The sequence below is a fragment of the Trematomus bernacchii genome, unplaced genomic scaffold, assembly GCF_902827165.1.
Source record: "Trematomus bernacchii unplaced genomic scaffold, fTreBer1.1, whole genome shotgun sequence".
Lineage (NCBI taxonomy): Eukaryota > Metazoa > Chordata > Actinopteri > Perciformes > Nototheniidae > Trematomus > Trematomus bernacchii.
Genome location: NW_022988050.1, coordinates 17,964,845 through 17,984,923, shown reverse-complemented (window position 1 = coordinate 17,984,923; position 20,079 = coordinate 17,964,845). Strand labels below are relative to the sequence as shown.

The 20,079-nt window shown below is 39.6% G+C and overlaps 1 protein-coding gene across 12 annotated transcripts in view; it reads left to right on the top strand.

The window, feature by feature from the left end:
• Positions 1–20,079, top strand: part of exoc6 (exocyst complex component 6) — a 62,846-nt gene that overhangs the window by 35,533 nt on the left and 7,234 nt on the right. For 4 of the 12 annotated variants that reach the window (XM_034119814.1, XM_034119810.1, XM_034119817.1 and 1 more), the window contains exons 7-21: positions 283–433; positions 709–864; positions 1,086–1,154; positions 1,678–1,761; positions 2,054–2,100; positions 2,245–2,365; positions 6,276–6,347; positions 6,451–6,548; positions 6,896–7,001; positions 7,381–7,490; positions 7,636–7,747; positions 7,836–7,970; positions 8,452–8,631; positions 12,394–12,535; positions 13,165–13,238. In XM_034119814.1, the coding sequence (XP_033975705.1) occupies positions 283–433; positions 709–864; positions 1,086–1,154; positions 1,678–1,761; positions 2,054–2,100; positions 2,245–2,365; positions 6,276–6,347; positions 6,451–6,548; positions 6,896–7,001; positions 7,381–7,490; positions 7,636–7,747; positions 7,836–7,970; positions 8,452–8,631; positions 12,394–12,535; positions 13,165–13,238 (1,657 nt within the window). Of the gene's footprint in view, positions 1–282; positions 434–708; positions 865–1,085; positions 1,155–1,677; positions 1,762–2,053; positions 2,101–2,244; positions 2,366–6,275; positions 6,348–6,450; positions 6,549–6,895; positions 7,002–7,377; positions 7,491–7,635; positions 7,748–7,835; positions 7,971–8,451; positions 8,632–9,335; positions 9,366–12,393; positions 12,536–13,164; positions 13,239–20,079 lie in introns of all 12 variants that reach the window. The other 8 variants (XM_034119807.1, XM_034119818.1, XM_034119815.1 and 5 more) reach the window with 3 other exon arrangements.

The window sequence follows — 20,079 nt, the reverse complement described above, 5'->3', positions numbered from 1 at the left end:
CAATCATTGTGTATGTCAAATATTGATTAGTGCAGCTTTAATATAGATTCCTTCTTCCGCCTTAAAAAGCTGTTGCAGCAGGAATTAAAATCTAATTAAGAAATCCATTATGCCATTTTATGGGAAGTTTGAATTTGTATAAGTCTTTTCACATTTAATAGAAATAAGATGAATCTGCTTTTGTATTGCATTATTTTACATATAAAATGATACAATGCTGGTTAGATTAGATAGTATGTTATAAAGTGGACCCAACTGGACTGGTTCTGCTGTCTCCTGCAGGGTGAGTCAGTACAGGTTCTGTCGGATCATGGCTGAAAACCTGCCCAGACTGAGAGAAGAGATCAAGGAGATCTCCATGTCGGACCTCAAGGACTTCCTGGAGAGCATCAGAAAACACTCGGACAAGGTCGGAGAGACTGCCATGAGACAGGTATGAGAGGTTGTGTTTCAATAAGTCCCACAATAGAAGTGAACATGTATTGTTCAGCTCTCTGATGTGTGTGTGTGTGTGTGTGTGTGTGTGTGTGTGTGTGTGTGTGTGTGTGTGTGTGTGTGTGTGTGTGTGTGTGTGTGTGTGTGTGTGTGTGTGTGTGTGTGTGTGTGTGTGTGTGTGTGTGTGTGTGTGTGTGTGTGTGTGTGTGTGTGTGTGTGTGTGTGTGTGTGTGTGTGTGTGTGTGTGTGTGTGTGTGTGTGTGGACCCTGCAGGCCCAGCTGCACAGGACCTTTAACAGCGCAGTAGCCAAGCAGGCCAGTACGGGCCACTACACCAAGCCTGTGTACACCCTCAACGGACAAACACACACTCACAACGGCCTGATGATGGATGAGGACACGGGAGATGAGGATGAAGGAGATGAAGAGGTGAGGAAACCTTCTGTGTAGTTGTGTGAGATAGAAATAGAAAGTGATCAAACTATAATGACACTTGCCCCTTTGTGTGTATGAGTTTCCATTATCTTGCTACTTCACAATTGGGTACCTGTTTTCATTGGTTGCTGTTTTTTTTAATAATTTGTAGATCATATAAATGTATTGGAAATGTTAAAAATATATATATATTTGTTTCTCATGTTGTCTTACAGATTCTTACTGCTCAGGACCTAGTGGACTTCTCGCCTGTCTACAGGTGTTTACACATTTACACAGTGCTGGTAGGTGTCTCTCTGGTCACACACACACTCACAAAGACACACACTCATCCATAAAAAGGATCATAGAAACGATTTTGTGTAGAAGTGTATTATTCCAGAATTGAACATGATGATTAAATGAACTCCTTGCGTACCTCTGCACACAATGTACTGATGACTTCACCTCAGAAACTGAAATCCAAGTCCATAACAGCAGAACACTTTTACAAATTTGATCCAAGCCCTATTCACACTTAAAACAAAATGTATTTAGTTTTAAGTGTGAATAGGCCAAGTAGCAACATTAGATATATAACACTATACTTTATTTTACTTTTCAAACAACAAAGACTGTATTATTTCATTTTCAAATATAGATGCTTAAATGTTTATCTTTCACTTTCTCCACTATGATTTTCAAATGTACCCACTATGCTCAAATATCCATATTTCCTCCGCCATCATTTTTTGATTTTAATATTTATTTCTTTGTCATTGTCAGTAAAGTTCGAAGATGTACTAAAACGTTTGTATTTCTCTGCAGGGTGACCGAGAAACATTTGAGAACTACTACAGGAAACAGAGGAAAAAACAGGCCCGGCTCGTCCTGCAGCCACAGGCTAACATGGTGAGCCACAAACACACATGCAGATTGAATTATACATCCTATGATTTGTATAGAAGCAGTATCATGAATCACCCATACTGCATATTCATCAATATACTGTATTTATATTCCATTATTTATGGTTGATATCCCTGACGTCAACAAATGTTTATTTTCAAGCAGCTTTGACTCAAAGACTTAACAAGTTGATATGCAATTTATTAACAACAAATAAGGCAGCAATAACTAGACACTTTCAGTCATTTACTTGAATAATGTTTCACTAAAAACATTGATTTGTGTGTGTGTCCAGCATGAGACAGTGGAAGGCTACAGGAGATACTTCAATCAGATTGTGGGGTAAGATGTTCCTCCCTTTTTCTCTTCATTGTCACAGTACAACATTTGATTTTAACATTACAATCTGTCTGTCAAGTTTATGTCAGTCAGCCACATGTGAACATAAATATAAATCCTGATATGTGTGTGTTTTCTGTGTGTCAGGTTCTTCGTTGTGGAGGACCATATCCTTCATGCCACGCAGGGGCTGGTGACCAGAGCTTTCACTGATGAAGTGTGGAACATGGCCCTGTCCAAGATCATCGCCGTGCTGCGCACACACTCTGTATGCACACACACACACACACACACACACACACACACACACCAGTGGCGAGCCGTTAGGGCCCTCTAGGCCCTCTGTGAGGGCCTAAGATATTCCAAAAAATAATATTTAAAAACATTAAAAATATATATATTTTTTTTAAATATATATTTTTTTAATATTATTTTTGTTATATTTTTCATTAGTTTTACCGAAAAAAAACTTGATTTAATAAAATAACATTTCCAAATAAATAAATCCTTCGAATCTGCCTGTTCAGTCTCTGTTTGAATGTCAGTTACTATAGCGGGCCTCTCTGCGATTCACAGAGGGCCCGCTATAGTAACTGAACGAGAGAGTAATGTCAAATGACAGTACAATTGACCAATCATATCTTCCCTCTAAATGGGTGGGTTTTATTATCGCGGACTTTATGACGAGTTCCGCCCGCTGTGAAACTGTTCTTGTTTCCATAGCAACAACAACTTCCTGTCAACAGCGTGAACTCGCCTTCAAAATAAAAGCATGCCAAATTACACTTAAGACATACAACTGCAATGAAAGTAACAAACACAATGCAATATCATTTTCAATGTCAAAGAACACAAATTGGGATCACAGGTGTTGTTTTGTGTGGTAGAGGGTCGCTGTCATTGATGCGTTTTGCACCCTGGGCCGTTGTTTTGATATTCCGCTGAAGTATACGCTGTGACGTACTGTAATAATGTCTTTTTTTCGAAGGAAGGGGTGGGGGTCAGAGGGCCTAGGTATAAAGCTCACGGCTCGCCACTGACACACACACACACACACACACACACACACACACACACACACACACACACACACACACACACGCACACGCATGACACATACAGTAACAGAGCAGGGAGTGGACAGTGAATGAGAAGGGGACTGTTCAGAGTTAATAGAGATAATAGAGCCTGCTGTGGATCTATTTATCCTGCAAGAACCGTCATTCACTTGCTGATACACACACACACACACACACACACACACACACACACACACACACACACACACACACACACACACACACACACACACACGAGACACTGTGGAGGTCAGCGCACCCACAAACACACTAATGATGTCACTCTCAAGAGAAAAGGTCAAAACACACATACGCATGCAGCCAAAGAGGAGGTCATTGGGGCCTTAATGAGAGACAGATTGCAACAATAACAGCAGATTAAGCAGGCATATTCCTGACCGCTGGGCTCCAGTCAGTTGTAAATGACCCAGAGGATTATGCTAACAAGCCAGAGAATGGGCCGCACAGCGTGGGGTGAGCAGACTAACAAAGGCCCTGGTCTCCCTCGGGGCCTCCAGGGCCACGACACCGCCAGGGTCCGACCTTACAACCACGGCATGGTCAGCCCACAGGCAGAAGAAAGGGTTTTTCACAAACCTGTCCATGCAACGCCCCTTCTAATTCACCGTCAAATGTCAACGATTTTATTGCACATAACAAAAGGTGTTCATGCTGTTAGTTCTCACACTATTGGAATACACAAATTCCTCACAATTTGTTTTATTCGTAAACAGTTAGAAAATACAATTATAAGACATAATGGAGATATGTGAAATGGGACAGCTTGCTAAACTATTTCAAACTAGGAACAGGGGCTCCGACACTAAACTAAAAGTATTTACAATATAAATGACTAATAAATCTAGAATATAAAAGAGTTCATGTATTATACAGAGACATTTACAAGCTAAAAAAACAAACTCTAACACTAACTAAATGCCCGGAAAACTAATAATCAATTATATAGTTATAATTATAATAAAAATAATCTAACCCTAAATACTACATTCATTAAAACAACAAATTGAAGAATGCACTTTTAATTAATACCAACGTCATGTCATATTCACATATAGCATGGATGAGAGCATTATACCAACAGACTCATAAAACTGTCCAAACTGGTGGTATACATTAGTACCACTGCTGTGATTGCTGCTGTGTAGTGCAGTCTCCAGCTGATTGTTGGTGTGTGTATGTGTGTGTCTGCGTAAACAACAGGCAGCCGGCCGCTGCTTTAAGTCAAATCTCAGGCTGTGTTCATTTACTCTGGTGATTTACACACTCCTGTGTTTGGCAGGATCCTTGTTAGAGTGAGGGGACTCAACTGTGCTGCTTTCAGGGTCGTAAATCACTCTGCACGTAGGAAAAATGGAGACACCTTGTTGTTCTTGATTGACCCTTAGCTTAGCACCTCCCCTATTAATGTTGCTACGCCTGTCAAGCTTTCTATTATAACACTATGTACACAGTTTACAGGGATAACTGTGGAGGATGTGTCTCAGATTCATCTTTGTAGCATTGGAGCTGTGGGTAAATTGCCACTGAATACTGATGAGCAGTCTGGCACCTTGTATAGCATCAGTGTAGAAATATGTGTGGATGGTTAAATGATGGCATGCAGTGTAAATGCTCTTAGGTGCTTGCCCCACGGGAACGCATACGGCAAAACGCATAGGATTAACGCAATCGCAATCGCAAAAAAGCTTCCGTCCACACGCAATATACACCGGATAGTGTCTGTTCACACGAGACAGCTCCGTTTAGCTCCAACCGCTGGAAAAAGCTGCAGTACATATGCCGAGCCTGTACGTGGCGCTGTAACTTCCTCCACAAAAGCAGCGAAGAAGCATGGTCGTCATGGTTGCCCTTCTGTTTATTCTCCGTGGTGGGGGCCGAGGGAACCGGGCAGAGTTTTTCGCCGGTCAACGTGTGTAAAAGTTTAAATCTTCCGGACAAAATTATAAAAGTGCCGGTCAAAGGTCTTCTTTGTTATTTATTGAGCTTTAAAACAAATGAATAACGACTATATATAATAATAAAATACACGGAGCCTGGCCTCTCTTTTTCCTCTCTTCTGACAGTGTCAGTGTCTGTCTCATGCAGCAGCTGATCCAGTAATGAGTGACCTGACAGTAAAAATGAACATATTTATAACTAGTTTAGGTAGTTTGAGAGGTAATTAAAATAGCTAAGGGTGATGATCTGACTTGAAGTGTGTGTTTTGCTCCCGCTGCATCACAGCGGGAGGAGCTGCGTGTCTCCGTCCTGTCAGATTAGACTTCACTCGCGTTTATGTCCATATCGAGATAAAGATACATAATCTGAATTCAGTGTGCAGTGTACTTTTGCGGGGGTGAGCAGCAGAGGCGGGGAGAGGCGGGGCTATTGCATCATCATTATCACAAAATGATCGTATAGAGGCGATCACACGGAGCCGTTGGACCCCCCCAGAGCGCTCCGTTCCCAGATCTATCCACCTTTGGACCCGTTATCGTTTGCGGGGTCCGTTTCTATCGTTTAGTTACGGCCTCGTGTGGAAAAAAGGGCTATACGCAAGAGAAATATGCGGATACAACCCGTTTTCGTTCCCGTGGGGCACCAGCCTAAGTAGTTGAAGGGTTAGCAAGGCACCATTTAAAATGCAAATCCTCCTACCATTCACCATGATAATACTTTTTGACCAGAGGTTTGACCATTATCTCCTGCATACAAAATGTTTAAATATGAATTGTAATTCCTATTATTTTTTGTTATTTTTACAATATATAACAATTCAGTACATTTAGATCTATCTATTTATTTGTTACATTTTATTTTACAGAGTTAGGAAAGCAGTGTTTAAGTCAAGCTTGATGATGCCTAACAAATGATCCCAGTCTCTTCATCCCAGTGAGACATACAGCTTATTAATGAAACACTGATAACATATAACGTGGGATGAGTGCACCCCTGAACATACATTTGATGTACTAAAAACACCAATACGGAGGTTAGAGTGGTGTGTTATTGTTGCAGTTAACAATAACAACAACTGCTGTTTTTCCGATCGCATGCCTTTAGGTGTTGTTTGCTGATTATGATGTTTGTTATTCCCAGTCGTACTGTGATGACCCAGACCTGGTCCTGGAGCTGAAGAACCTCATAGTCATCTTTGCTGACACACTACAGGTTGGTTCACAATGTGCTGTGCTTCATTTGGACATCTCCATAAGCATGCAGAGCAACTGTGATGAACACACATGATTTTCTGTGTGTGTGTGTGTGTGTTCAGGGTTATGGATTCCCAGTGAACCGGCTGTTTGACCTGCTGTTTGAGGTCAGAGACCAGTATAATGAAACTCTGCTGAAGAAGTGGGCTCTGGTTTTCAGGTGAGCTTTGATCATGGGTCTGTCTATAACTATTTTCTGTTCTTCATTTTACATGTTACATTTTAACATTAAACCCAGCTGTAAGCAATTTTGCGAAGACATTTCTTGCAATGATAAAGAGTTACTTTAGACATTTTTCTCTCAGAACATTTGTAAAGCGTTGTTTTCTGGCTCATCGTACTGTAAGGTGCATGTAGAGGTCCTAAAAGTTTCAAACTCAGACAACACTTGTAGAATTAAGAACAGCAACACACGTCGCGAAATGTCGCAGAGAGAGAGATTCGCAAAGCTCCAATACTAACCCAAAATGTAAATGTGCACACATTAAATTGTGTTTTTTTCCACAGGGAGATCTTTGAGTTGGACAACTACAGTCCCATCCCCGTGGAGACAGAGGAGGAGTATATACTGGTTGTCAGCCGCTTTCCCTTCCATGATGCTGAGATAGAGAAGGTAACAAGTTCAAGTGCTTTACACTGACCAAACTGCAGCACAGTTTCAGAACACATGTTTCTTTTAACTCGCTCAATCAAATCAAGTAGATCAGAATTCTACTGCCACAAAGTGCATTTTGACTTGCCCCTTTGGAAATCTTTATTAATAAAGACTTAAGTTAATTGTCATGTTTAATCTTTGGTTAAGGCAATGAATGTAAAAAAAGCCCCCCTTCAACCAACACCCTCTTACCCTCCCTTACTTTCCACTGCAATTAGATTTATAGAACCATAAACATTGAAGCAAAAAAAGTGACATTTTAAAACGGAGTGTATAATAGATAATGAGTCAATTAATACTGTCATTCTCTGTGTTTTGTTCGCGTGTGTGTAAGCAGCAGGACTTTCCAAAGAAGCTGCCAATGTCCCAGTCCGTCCCTCAGATCTACACGCAGGTCAAAGAGTTAATCTACGCAAGCCTCAAGTTCTCTGAGTCTCTACACCGGAGGTTGGTCCACACAACATTAACATGGGTATACTTTGAGTATTTTAGAGCAGATTCTAGAGCACTTCTATAGTGCTAATCATTTTTCTTTTTGTTGTACAACTAAATATCTAAAATGAATAGACAGAACATTTGTTTGTGTGTCCAGTTCAACAGAGATCGATGACATGTTGCGGAAATCCACCAACCTGCTGCTGACGAGAACACTCAGCAGCTGTCTGCAGAACCTCATCAAGAAACCTCACATAGGACTGACCGAGGTATGAACCACTACTGTTACAGAGCACAATCACACACACTGTTATTAAGTCTAACAATAAGTCTGAAGCTGTTACCTTGTTTCTCTAGCTGGTGCAGATCATCATTAACACCACCCACCTGGAGCAGGCCTGCAAGTATCTGGAGGAGTTTATAACAAACATCACCAACGTCTCCCCTGAAACAGTTCACACCACAAGACTCTATGGCTTGTCCACGTTCAAGGTAAATGTGGGTTTGGATTGTTCTTTGTCAATTATTGAGTTTTCATTGGTTCTGCTTGTCTATATGTTCACAAGTGTTGCAAGGGATGAGAGAACGAATCATTTACTTTGGTTTCCAACCTGGTGACAGGTTGGAATGTGATTCCACCCACACCAAATTATTGCAAAGTCTCTTTTGATCTCAACTGAAAGTCAAAACATTGATCAGTTCTGTTCTGAACATATGTTGTTCTCAGTACTGGCAGAAGACTGTCCGACACTGTAACCATACTCTGTTTTATAAAAAAAGGGAGAAAAATGTAATTAATATGGTCTGAAGTGCTAAAATGCTAGCATAATAGCTAGCGGTACACTTCTCAGGTTTGCGTTTCGCCAAGTTGTCTCTATATTCCTTATACAGTTATGATATACAGTATAACTGTATTGAAACATGTATTAAGTCCTATCAGTCTGGTAATAGTGGCTTATAAAATCAATTCCAGGATGCTCGTCATGCTGCAGAGGGAGAGATTTATACCAAACTCAACCAGAAGATCGATGAGTTCATCCAGCTGGCGGACTATGAATGGGGGATGGCTGAGTCTGACGGGCGAGCCTCAGGATACCTCATGGACCTGATCAACTTCCTGCGCTCCACCTTCCAGGTCTTCACACACCTCCCGGTGAGTCTGACCCACCAATCGTTGACACACTGATTGTCTTTGAACTGTCGGTACAAAGTCTTTTTAGTTTTTGATCACATCTTATCAGCTTTTGATGGTGTTTGGCAGTTTCCATTGTGTCTTGTTGTTAGTAGGGATGTGATTTTCTTTTCTTTACATTTCCCCGTAACCCCACCTGTTTTCCTGGTGTTTTGCTACATGTCCATCACATCCTTAATAAAAATGTGTGTAGAGTTTTACATTGTTAATTTAAGGGTGTTTGGTAATGTGTCTGTATGCATGGTTAGTGTGCTGTTACTGACTGCTTTTGCACACACTGCCATTATGTTCAACAAGACATATTTAGTGATATCAAAGGGTTAAAGGTCAGTTAATGTGTTTTAATAGCACAGATACAGCTTGTTGAGTTCCACTCCTGCATTTCTCTCCAACGTCTCTTTTCCTGTCTTGAATAAATTATAGATTATTTTTATAAGAATGTCTGCTTTCCCCATTAACCGCCCTTCTAATAAGCAGCGCTGTTACTAATTTGTTTTCCTAGCAGTTTTATTCCTTGATTAATTTGACTTACCAAGCATGAAAGCTATCTCTAGTTGAATTTACCTCCTCCTGTCCATTTATTGTTGCCACATTTCTTTTCCTGTCCTTTCCCTCTTTTCCTCCCCTCCTCCATTTTTGGTTGGTTTTGGGGTGTCTCTGCTCAGAATAACAACAATGACCATGCATCGATGTCGGTGAGTATTCCTGCCTGGCTGTTACAACACTATGCTGCCATACACAGGCAGAGGGGAGATGTGAAGCATGCTAATGTTTGACTGTAGACGCTCCACTACTTTAGGCTTGTTGATTGTTCAGACACCTGTGGTAACCCTTCACGCCACGCGGATGTGCGCGTTGTTCCATTCATAACACACACGCGTCGGTCTGGAGTTCCATGCATGTGCATTTACTGATCCACACTGCATTATGTCTAATTCCATTTATCATTGTATTTCTTAAAATGACATTTAGATGAATCTTGGTAACGTCCATAACGGTAAATCTCCCCACACACCTATCTACCTCTATAAAACAATCACTTAGTTTTTCATTTGTTACTTGTTTTATTCCATGAACATGCCAGTGGTGCATACACCACCAACTGGACTGGGTTATTTGAACAACATTTTCTGTTTTTACAGTTTAAAGATTACAGTCAATGCAGTCACACATGTTGGGCTGCGCGCGATGATGTAATTTGCATCCCCAGGCCCATGGTGGACCGATGCAGAAAATATGAATTTGCTTTTACACATAATTTCCACATTGGGATAGTTGGGTGCTTATACTTTAGTTTTAGTTTTGACTGTTTAAGAGAATGTATAGCATATGGCCAAGGAACCATAATGTAAGGCATTCAGTGCACTCTTTTGCCCTCATACAAATGTTGCCATTTTTTTACAAGAAACCAATTTCTATCCAAACGGAAAAGGACACTGGTACAAGTGAATGCAATTCTTCAATAAATAAAAGTGTTTAAGCGTAAATGATAGTCAGTGAGACTAAACACCTAAAGACCAAAATGGGCTGTGACAAGAACTGGCTCCTTATTGCAGCTTGCTAGGAAGGCACCGAGACTAATTCATCCATTCAGCTTTACATTTTGAAGAAAGGCTGTAAATGTACAACTTTAGCATTTTCAGGTTGTTTGTGTAAAGTTCTCTGTCCACATCACATTGGATAAAGCGGCTAATCTCTCTTATCATGCATTGAAGCCATCCTCAAACCATTGTTTTTCTAAACTTATGATTTAGTTGATCTCATTTACATGCTTTTTTTATTCTGACCATCATCACCAAACAGATAAACATAAATACAGTTAAATGGTAGCATCTGTGCTGCTTGATTTGGTGAACTGACATTTCATGTAAATCATCTTCCTAATGTTACAGCTACACATACCATAATGGTGTCTTAGTGTTAATGCTTGGCCAACACAGTTTTCTAAATGAAGCAGGCTTAGTGTGGAAGTACACAGATACTTCCGTCAGTGGCCATGCATGGAGTAAAGTATTTCTCAGTGTGCCACATCTGTGTGTGAATGGTCTCTGAGTTAGCTAGCTGTCTACGCAGCAACTCACTTATAGCAAATGGACAGACCTTAATATTCCTGCCACACCATGTGTCACTGCTCTCTGTCTGCCGGTCACCGGTCAGCATGAAGGATGTTAAAGGGATGTTTTGGAGCTCAAAGAAAGGAAAGCCACAGATTATTCTATTGGTTTTGCAACTAAAACACATTTTTGAAGGTGCCATCAGTGATTCCTGTTTTTACTAGCAAACTATTTATTAAAAGAATCCCTGATTGTCTCTTCAGTGTGTTTTGGGATTTCTTTATGTAACTGTAAATCAACAACATTATTGGCTGTGCATTATCCTTGACATTGAGCTTACCACATCATCCCTGGGTTTTAGAGTTGTTGCATGAGTGTCTGTTGAGCTGCTGTTCTGTTTCTGTGTACCACAAACACTTACTGTAATTAACAGAAACATTCACATGACTGTTAGTGTTCCACACACTTGAGGAAAGGTGTAAGTGATTCAAATCCCACCTGTTTCAATGTGGATCATGTGTTTAAACACCTCAAGTAGTGGAAACGCTCACAATTCGTATTTACTTTGAAGTTGTAAACATGCTGTGGAGTTATGTGGAGTGTTATGCATGTGTTAGGCTATCTGTGTTTTGTCAAATGTGTGATGTTTTCCAAAGAACAAAGTTTGTCAAATGAAAAGCATTGTAATTGGTATTAAAGCTTTTAAGTAACAACTTGCATCATAATGGCCTGTTTCAGAAGCTATCCACGGTAAGGATGGAGTTTATGACATCAAATCCTCCCAAAAAAAGAATAGATGCGCTGTATAATGAATAACTGTTTTTGAATGTGGGGATTCCCTTTCCAAAGTAGCTCTTTATCTGGCTTGATAGAGGCTTGGAAACATATAACATAACATATTTTTGAAATCATTAACTCAACAACACTCAAACCCATGTCAGCTTTGTATACCTTTTTGTCAAAGATTCTTTGTATGCACTTATAGCGTCTATTAATGCAATAACTTGTTAATTTACTACTTGACTTTAACTATAATCCACAACTGTTCTTTGTTAGACATACACTTTGATCCAAAAACATCCAAAAATGTAATAAGAGAGACTTCTCAAGTTAAAGATGCTTCCTTGGTAGGATGGGTCCTGACATTCCTCTAGAACAATTCAGTATTAAAGGACTACAGTTGTAATGGCATTCAACAACATACCTGTGCCACTTGTAGCCCCAAACACACACATGCTCGGTCTTGGTGCTTTTGTGTCAATTATCCATCGTCATTGACTGTTGCAGTTCTTATCAACATAATGCAGAATATTGATAGGAATAAGTGCTTTTAGGCACATCTTTCAGTGTGCACTGAAGTATACATTAGGATACATGGTGTAGAGACATGAGGGGGGTTTGCCTTCAGTGTTCAGTCTTGCTCCTGCTGAGGCTGAAAGGTCTTTCACAAGGTTTGCGGCAGTGACTCCCATTATGGATCAGCTGTTTCTCAAAACAGACTGCGTATGATACAGTATTAGACTAGTCAACTGATCTTTACCATAAAAAGTCTACTCATTATCTGTGCTTCTCATCCTAATATTTCCCACCTTTCCATCTCCCCCTCTTCTTTTTCATCCTCCCATCCTCTGTCACCTTCCTTCTCCTCCTTCCTCCTGTGCATCTCCAGGGTAAAGTGGCCCAGACGGCGTGTATGTCAGCCTGCAAACATCTGTCCACGTCCCTGATGCAGATGCTGCTGGACACAGAACTCAAACAGATCAGCATGGGGGCCATTCAGCAATTCAACCTGGATGTCATCCAGTGTGAATGTAAGTATATAGTATCTAATAGATATTTTTTCACCAGGGAAAAGTGAAACACACAGACAAACAAATATAGACACAATCTAATTTATATGCAAAATACGATTCAGTAAACCAACAGCTTCTCTAACATTTCAAATTCTACAATTCTTTTCATTAAGACTTTAGAGGAGAAGGGAATACATAATGAATCAATCCTGGCCTTTATTGTTCACGGAACATATCACTTTTATCATTCATTTATTATTTGATTTTAAACTATGAATAATCATAAGTGGTATTGGCCTCAAAAGAACATGTGTTGGTCAGACTATAATGACTAACATGCTGTAGTCCTGTTATCAAAATCAATGCTTTCATTAGGGGAATGTTTCAATATGTGGAAGAAACCTGTAGCATCCCATAATCGATGTTATTATTTATAGTCCATCACAATGAAAGTGAAAGTTAGTCTGTTGGTTTTTTTCACTGAGGTATATTTGTATCCCTTTTTTTATCTAGTGTTTTGTTGATGTCCACTGTGATTATATGTGGTCCCATCAATATAAAGCGTACTTTTTTAACACTGATTATGTGCTCTGTAATCTGTGAAATGTATTTGATCGTTGACTGGTGGTATTTCTGCTTCCTCTCAGTGTTTGCCAGCTCAGAGCCGGTTCCTGGTTTTCAAGGAGACACGCTGCAGCTGGCCTTCATCGACCTGCGACAGGTAAACTACAAACTGAGCTGGATTGAATTCATTCACTTATGATGTTTCTCTGTAGGAAGACAAAGCTTAATTTACTGCACCAATTATTATTTCATGGTAGTTATTTCATCAATGTGTGGATTTTCTTGAATTGGAGTAATAACAATCCTGGTGTTTGTTGCCATCTGTGTTGCGTTCAGTCTGTCATCCTCAGGCCACTCGCATACGTTTCATTTCAAAAGGTGTAACTAACTCCTAGCGTCTACACAACGTTTTTGAACCTCTGATACAGGACGTTTTAGTCTTCACCACTTAACAATTATGTTATGAGTGTTATAGTTAAAAGATTCCAGAACTGCCAGAAGAAGAACAGTTTTTTATATTTACTTAAAATGTTTTCCACTTCACGTTTTAACTCTCAGCTGTCCCACATCTTACCTTTTACACATCTCATCAACAATATTGGGTTTAACTGGCCGTCTGTGTGTAACCTTTTCAACTTTCACATGTCCCAAAGTTCACCCGCTCAGGAAACATTCCTATAGCAACACACACGCACTAACCCCCTGCCTCCCTTCTTGTTGTAAACACCAGTGGTATGTAAAGTGTTGCCGGCTCTCATTACCTCGTGTCTTCGCTGACCGGTTAATCTGAGCCTGAGGTGGAGGCTTGGTTCTGAATCCAGTCCAGGTCACCGCGGTACTCAGCACGTTTGTTGAAAGTGCAAAAAGACAAGAGAAGATAAACCAACCTTTCACATTCAAACATTAAGGCAATTCTATTGTGCATTTTCCCAGCCTGTATCAGTTTGAAATCCTAACACAGATAAGACACATAGAGCGTTAGATGCATTTTAGGCATAAAGATGAAGGTCTTAATCAGCCTAGTTAGACAAAAAGGCTAGATCTGGATATGGAGTGCAATGTTATAGTAAAGGCTTTTATTATGATGCAGCAAGTAGAGGAATAAGAACTATTTTTGACTCTTCTTAATCTCTCAAGACATGAGTGTTGTCGAAACAATGCAACAGTTGTAAACGCAGTAGTTGTTATTAAAACTGTGAGCTCTAGATTTTCTATTTCTAATTCCTGCATATGAAGTAACGTTGTTTGGATTCTTTAGTGATCCCAGCAGTTCCCAGTGACCTGCTCTTTGTTTTGGGTCAAGGGGCCTTTTCTATATTTCTGCAACATTTATTTATTTTTTCAACAATACATCTGAGACTGTTACTAAAGTAGCTGATCCATTTTTGCAATATGTAAATCAAATATTGTCATTTTATGTTTCGCAGCTTTTTGAACACAGATGAAACCCCATCATTTTGTTTGTCTTTGTATTTTATAGAAGATAACAGGTTCTAGGGTACACATCCAATAAACACCACAAGATGGATCAACAAAAGCAAAACAAATGTAAACACAAAGTTTATTGTGCAACGTTACGATCTAATGAAGATCTTCGTCTGGCTTCAGAATTCAGAAGTCCTTTATTCGTCCCACAGCGGGACATTTACATTGTTACAAAAATGGGGACAGTGCAGATAAAAACATGAAATAAGAGTACACTAACTTATTAAATAAAGAAGCAAGCACATGTTAATACAATAACAAATGTATAAGTACACATCCCGATAGTAAAGATAACTTGCAGCATTATAAAAGTAATGAACATATAAAAGGAATGATCTAACAGTCCGTAAATAACAGTACCGAATGGTCAAAAGTCAATATTGTTGCTAAACCTCTACATATTTTCATAACCTGAAGTTAAAGTAAACTACAACTATAGTTTAATACACTTGGGTTTTACTGAAGCAATTGTGCTAAGAAACAAGAAGTGCTTCTCAACTCAACTGGTTCCCTCCGATGCAGCTCATTAGACAAGATGTGGCCATGTTCCTTTTATTCAGGCTGCTGGTTGACATGTTAATCCTAGCCCTAGGTGAAGGCTTTGGAGGCTTCCACAGGCCGGGGTGACTCCGAGGTCAGCCTTTACTTTCCCTTTATCTCATGGCTCCTGATTCCATATCTGTAACTGCTTTTTAGATCCTTATCCTCCAACCATTTCAAGTGATTGAACGTCAAACATGTAGGGCTAAAAGGCTTGGAAAAAAGATTTACCTGATAGTATTTGCTGTTGCCTGCAATATAGTTGATGTGCTTACTTAAAACAAATCTTGATCAAGTATATTCTACACTTCAGTTATCAAATCACCTTTCATAAATAACATATGTCAAAAGTCTCGTCAATACAATGTGAAACTTATTTATACAGTATTTCCTTTAAAGTGGCCACCTCAATAACCTGTGCATGACGAATATTTGAGTTTGACTTAATGATATATAAAATCATTTTAGATGCTTTTTTAGGAAAATGAAATGCACTTCTATTATTATAATGCAGCTATTTACTTTTACCTGTACTTAATTGAACTTGTTTAATCCCAAATGCAATGTATAGAAAGGCAGTGAATGCATGTATGATGAACTATACTGAGGGGCAGGTGAATGTTAAGATGAATACAGTTATAGAGGCTAATGCGCTGCTGGTTCGGTATGTGCTTGTGCCGCTTCTTCTTAGTATTTGAAGTGATCAGGTGATTAGGTTAGCAACGCTACAGTATATGCATCATGTGCACAAAACTCCCATTATAGTTGTATGACCTAAATAAAGATCAAGCAAAAGAGAAACCTTTGTTTACAATCCTACACACATGGGGCTAATCCAGGCAACTGTAACGTTACTGTACGAATAGACATGCAACATGTTTGACACACATACACACATTGTCGTTTTTTGATAGTAGTCGTTAGCAGTATTGGTCGCACTGGTGTGTGGATGTTTATGAGCATCTTATTGTCTTAGCGAAGGCTCTAACCAGCACTTACCTGCCCTCCTCTGGTCCTCAACAACACTCACAGCAAGCGTGAATTAGGTAGGTCCAAGGGTTGGTGAGATAATACAAAGTCATATATACACAGATAAAGAGATTTCTGTCGTTTTAGTTTGATCTCTATATGTGTGGTCATTGTGGAGACACACAATACGCCAATGCTTAATAACATATTGTTGTCAATAACATCAACAAGGACAAATATTAAGACAAGATACAAGGAAAACAGACATTTAACATACCATCACTGTCACTAAAGAGACATTTGCATTTGATTTCTGATTTGAATCAGCCTGAATAACTTGTGACAGGACATTTGTGTTAAACATCTGAATTGATTTGGCCAGAAACTGACAGGAAAATGTGACTTTAGTTGACTTTGTTGCTTTGGACAAAAATCATAGGAGGAGAATATATATATATATATATCTGGTACATTCCCTTTTTCATAGCGTATCTCCTGAGGGTATAGGTTTGAATAAATAGGAGTGCTGCTTGGCCCAATATCATGTAAATTGTTGGAGAAAGTTGTGAGTTACCTGTTTACACAATGCTTGCTAACAAGCTTGCAAGTGTTGACATTCCAGCAAGGACAAGCAAACAGTGGCCTCACACTGAGCGTGGCAGTGTGATTGCATGCAAAGTCATACAGCAACATGAATAGATGCAGATTTCACTCTAGGTAATGCAAATTGTGGCAAAGATGCCTTTGTGTGAGTTAAACATGTTCCAGGCCTTTACAAATATCAACATAGAAATCTGATATACAGTATGAACTGATCTTTGTTGTTTGTTTTGGTTTTTTATTGTGACCAACATCCATACTGAGCAGAATGTTTTACAGTGTAAAAATCAACTCTCTGGTTGATATGTAATGGAGATACTTTTCTTTCTCTGCTTGCTGCGCACAAAGGCACACGCATACATGTACCGGGCAGTAGGAGAGCAATCCAGCAGTCCATCATTCCATTTATTTATACAACCTCAATAACAACAAACCTATATTTCCCCCCAATAAAAGGATAGTAGTAATATACTATAATAGTATGTAAATGTTGAAATGATGAAATCAAAAATGACTGTCTCTTACATGTCTGTTAGGGGCTGTATTTACACTGTATTCACGGAGCTGCACACACGATACATTATACAGGCTTCTTAAAGTGTAAACAGAGTGTAACAATGATTTAGAGTTGACCTTGTCTCACCTCTTGACTCCCACTCTCTGATGACAATGTAATGGTGACAGAGATAATAGCCTTGTATACAATTATTACTAATGTTTTACTTAACAATACTAGTCAATGAGACAATAGCATCTTATGGAACACATCCAAAGCCAAGCTTAATAAAGGGAAGGAAAGCAGAGAGGGATTTCTCCAATTTCAGAACGCCAACACTCATTGTTTCAAAGTCAAATGTGAAACCTAAGATTGTCCCAACAGACCATGAACTAATAGATAGTTTATATGACACACATCTTTCTCTTTTCCTTCTGCTCAGACTCCTGCCATTAATCATAAACAGTCACCTCAGCCTAACCCTGGACACCAACACCATGTCACTTTCTACCTTCTAGGTTGAAGTTCAATTTTTGAATGAAATTATTTAAAAAAGCAATCTTCAGAAGGCACATTGCCAGGTGCGTAAAGGTGGGGGGCCGATGGCTCCTTGCCGTCCAGTACATTTGTGACCACATTTTTACTATCTCTGACAAAATACATCCACAGAAAAAAGACTGAGAGACAGATGCTACCCAGTCAGTGTTCCTATCCTAATTGCTAATGCGACCTCTTCCAGTCATCGAGCAAAACGTAGATATGGACGACTGGCATCGCCGCATGTCACCTTATTTTCCTATGGTTGTAAATAGGGCTAACATGCATCGGTGCATCCCTAATTTCAACCACTTGTGTCCGCAAGCCTATTCATTCAAAGCTTAATGCAGATAGATATTGGGAGGGGAGATTCTGGAATTTGGACATTCAACACCATGACCCTGAGTGATTTTTTTTCCAGGAAAGGTCAACCTTTATGCAGGAAATGTGCACACACTCAGCCTTTCTCTTTATCTCTCTGATGCTAAAAGATTATTTCCCAGAAGTGTTTACTATATCAATGTTTTTATAACATGACCCAGCAGAATCTGGCGCATTTCCACTGCAGGGCCTCGCACGCAGTGGCGTTTTTATATGTACAAAAGTGGTGGGGCACAAAAAACTTAGATGTCTATATATAAGCTTCTGCAGTGACGTGCAGTGAGGTTCATGGCTGGTGAGGCACTGGCACTGACTCTTCAGGTTTACAAATATTATATTTTGACCTAAACCAAAATATAATATTATTTTCAAAAGCTTTTTTTGTCTGATGCTTCGATTAATTTTAAACAGACAGTTCAACAAAAGGATACCCAAAAAATGTCATTTTATCATTTAAATATTGAATTGTTCTCTCTTAGTAAGATCCCATTTTCAATAAAATGGCGGTCTTACCTTGACTTGAAGATGAAGTCCATTTGCCTATCCTTCTGGACAAACATTTCTATTACTTTTTTGTAAAAGTCCTCCTTATGTTCTTGTAGTTTCAAAAGTCTATCATAAATCTAATCCATAGATTTATGATAAAAAAATTATATAAGTAGGGTAGACATGTGGATGTTATCCGGCTAATCAAAACGTGCATTTATCTAACAGGTACGTTTCCCACAGATCTTATTTCGAGCTATTTTCTAAAATCCTCTGGAGAAATCTCATTGCTTTTTTGTGCTTACTTCCTGGTTTTAGGACGCGCCACTGCAGCTCTCTCGTCTCCTCTTCACACAGCACACTTTTCGCGGCACACGTACTTACAGCCAATCAGCTCTGAATGATTTGAGATGACGTATGGTGGGATTGGTAGCTCCATGCCCCTCTGGTCATTATTTTTTTGCCACACACATTTCATTACAAAATACTCTGAGCATGCGCAGTGAAGTTTTTACAGTCACCGTTGACTTCACAGCGAGAGGAAGGGGCATAATCAGGTTTTGTCCCACATGGCTCTAAACAGCTCAATAGGCACACACTGTGACTGTAGACACACTAATTAGAAGAACACAGACTAAAACAGCAATGTACAGACGAATCAGATGATTAAACATGATCTTAAAATATATTTTATATATTTTTTTATTTATTTTTTTGCATTTTTGTAATCATTATTTGTAATACTTTCTGCTGACACTAGGTGGGGCTGTGCCCCACCTGCCCCTAATGACCAGTCGCCACTGCTCGCACGGCTTAGTACGGTATAGTTAGGCCTTGGTAGTCCAGGCTCACTTTATGCTGCGTTTCCATTACAGTTTAGTAGCTGGGGCAGTAACTATAGTAACGCAGTGTAGGCGGAGCCGTGACGTCATCTTCAATGAGAACCACAAAACCAACACAGCCGTTAGCTGTTAGCACTCAGAGCTCACAGCTCCTCATATCTGTTCAGAAACTAGACAAAAGTTAAACAAGTACAAACCACAGACTGCCTGTGTCATGGTGAATACAGTCGCTGGTTTATTTATGTCTGTATAGGCCGTTGTTGTGAGTGTGGAAGGTCGGAGCATATACTGCGTTAGCTTAGCCAATCTCCATTTAGAAAACAAGCATTTTAAAAGGTTTTTCGCCTGCCGTCTGTCTGCAGACTTGTCAAAGCATTAATTCATGGTTTTTACTAACCGGTATCAGTATGTTGTTACTTCGGCATCATTTTGAAACGTGTATTACAATTAAATCACGGTCAAATATGTTCATCTTGTTGTAGTTGTAGCCCCCTTGCCAGCGATTCTCTTCTGACGAGTGTTTACGTCACTAGTTTAGCATATTCAGCCCGGTTGTTGGCCCGGTAAGAACCTTGATTTTGGAGAGCCAGAAAAAAGGTGAAAAAGTAGCCCTGAGCCGGAACTACCCCTAGTGGAAAAGCAACAAAAAAACGGGCCCGGTT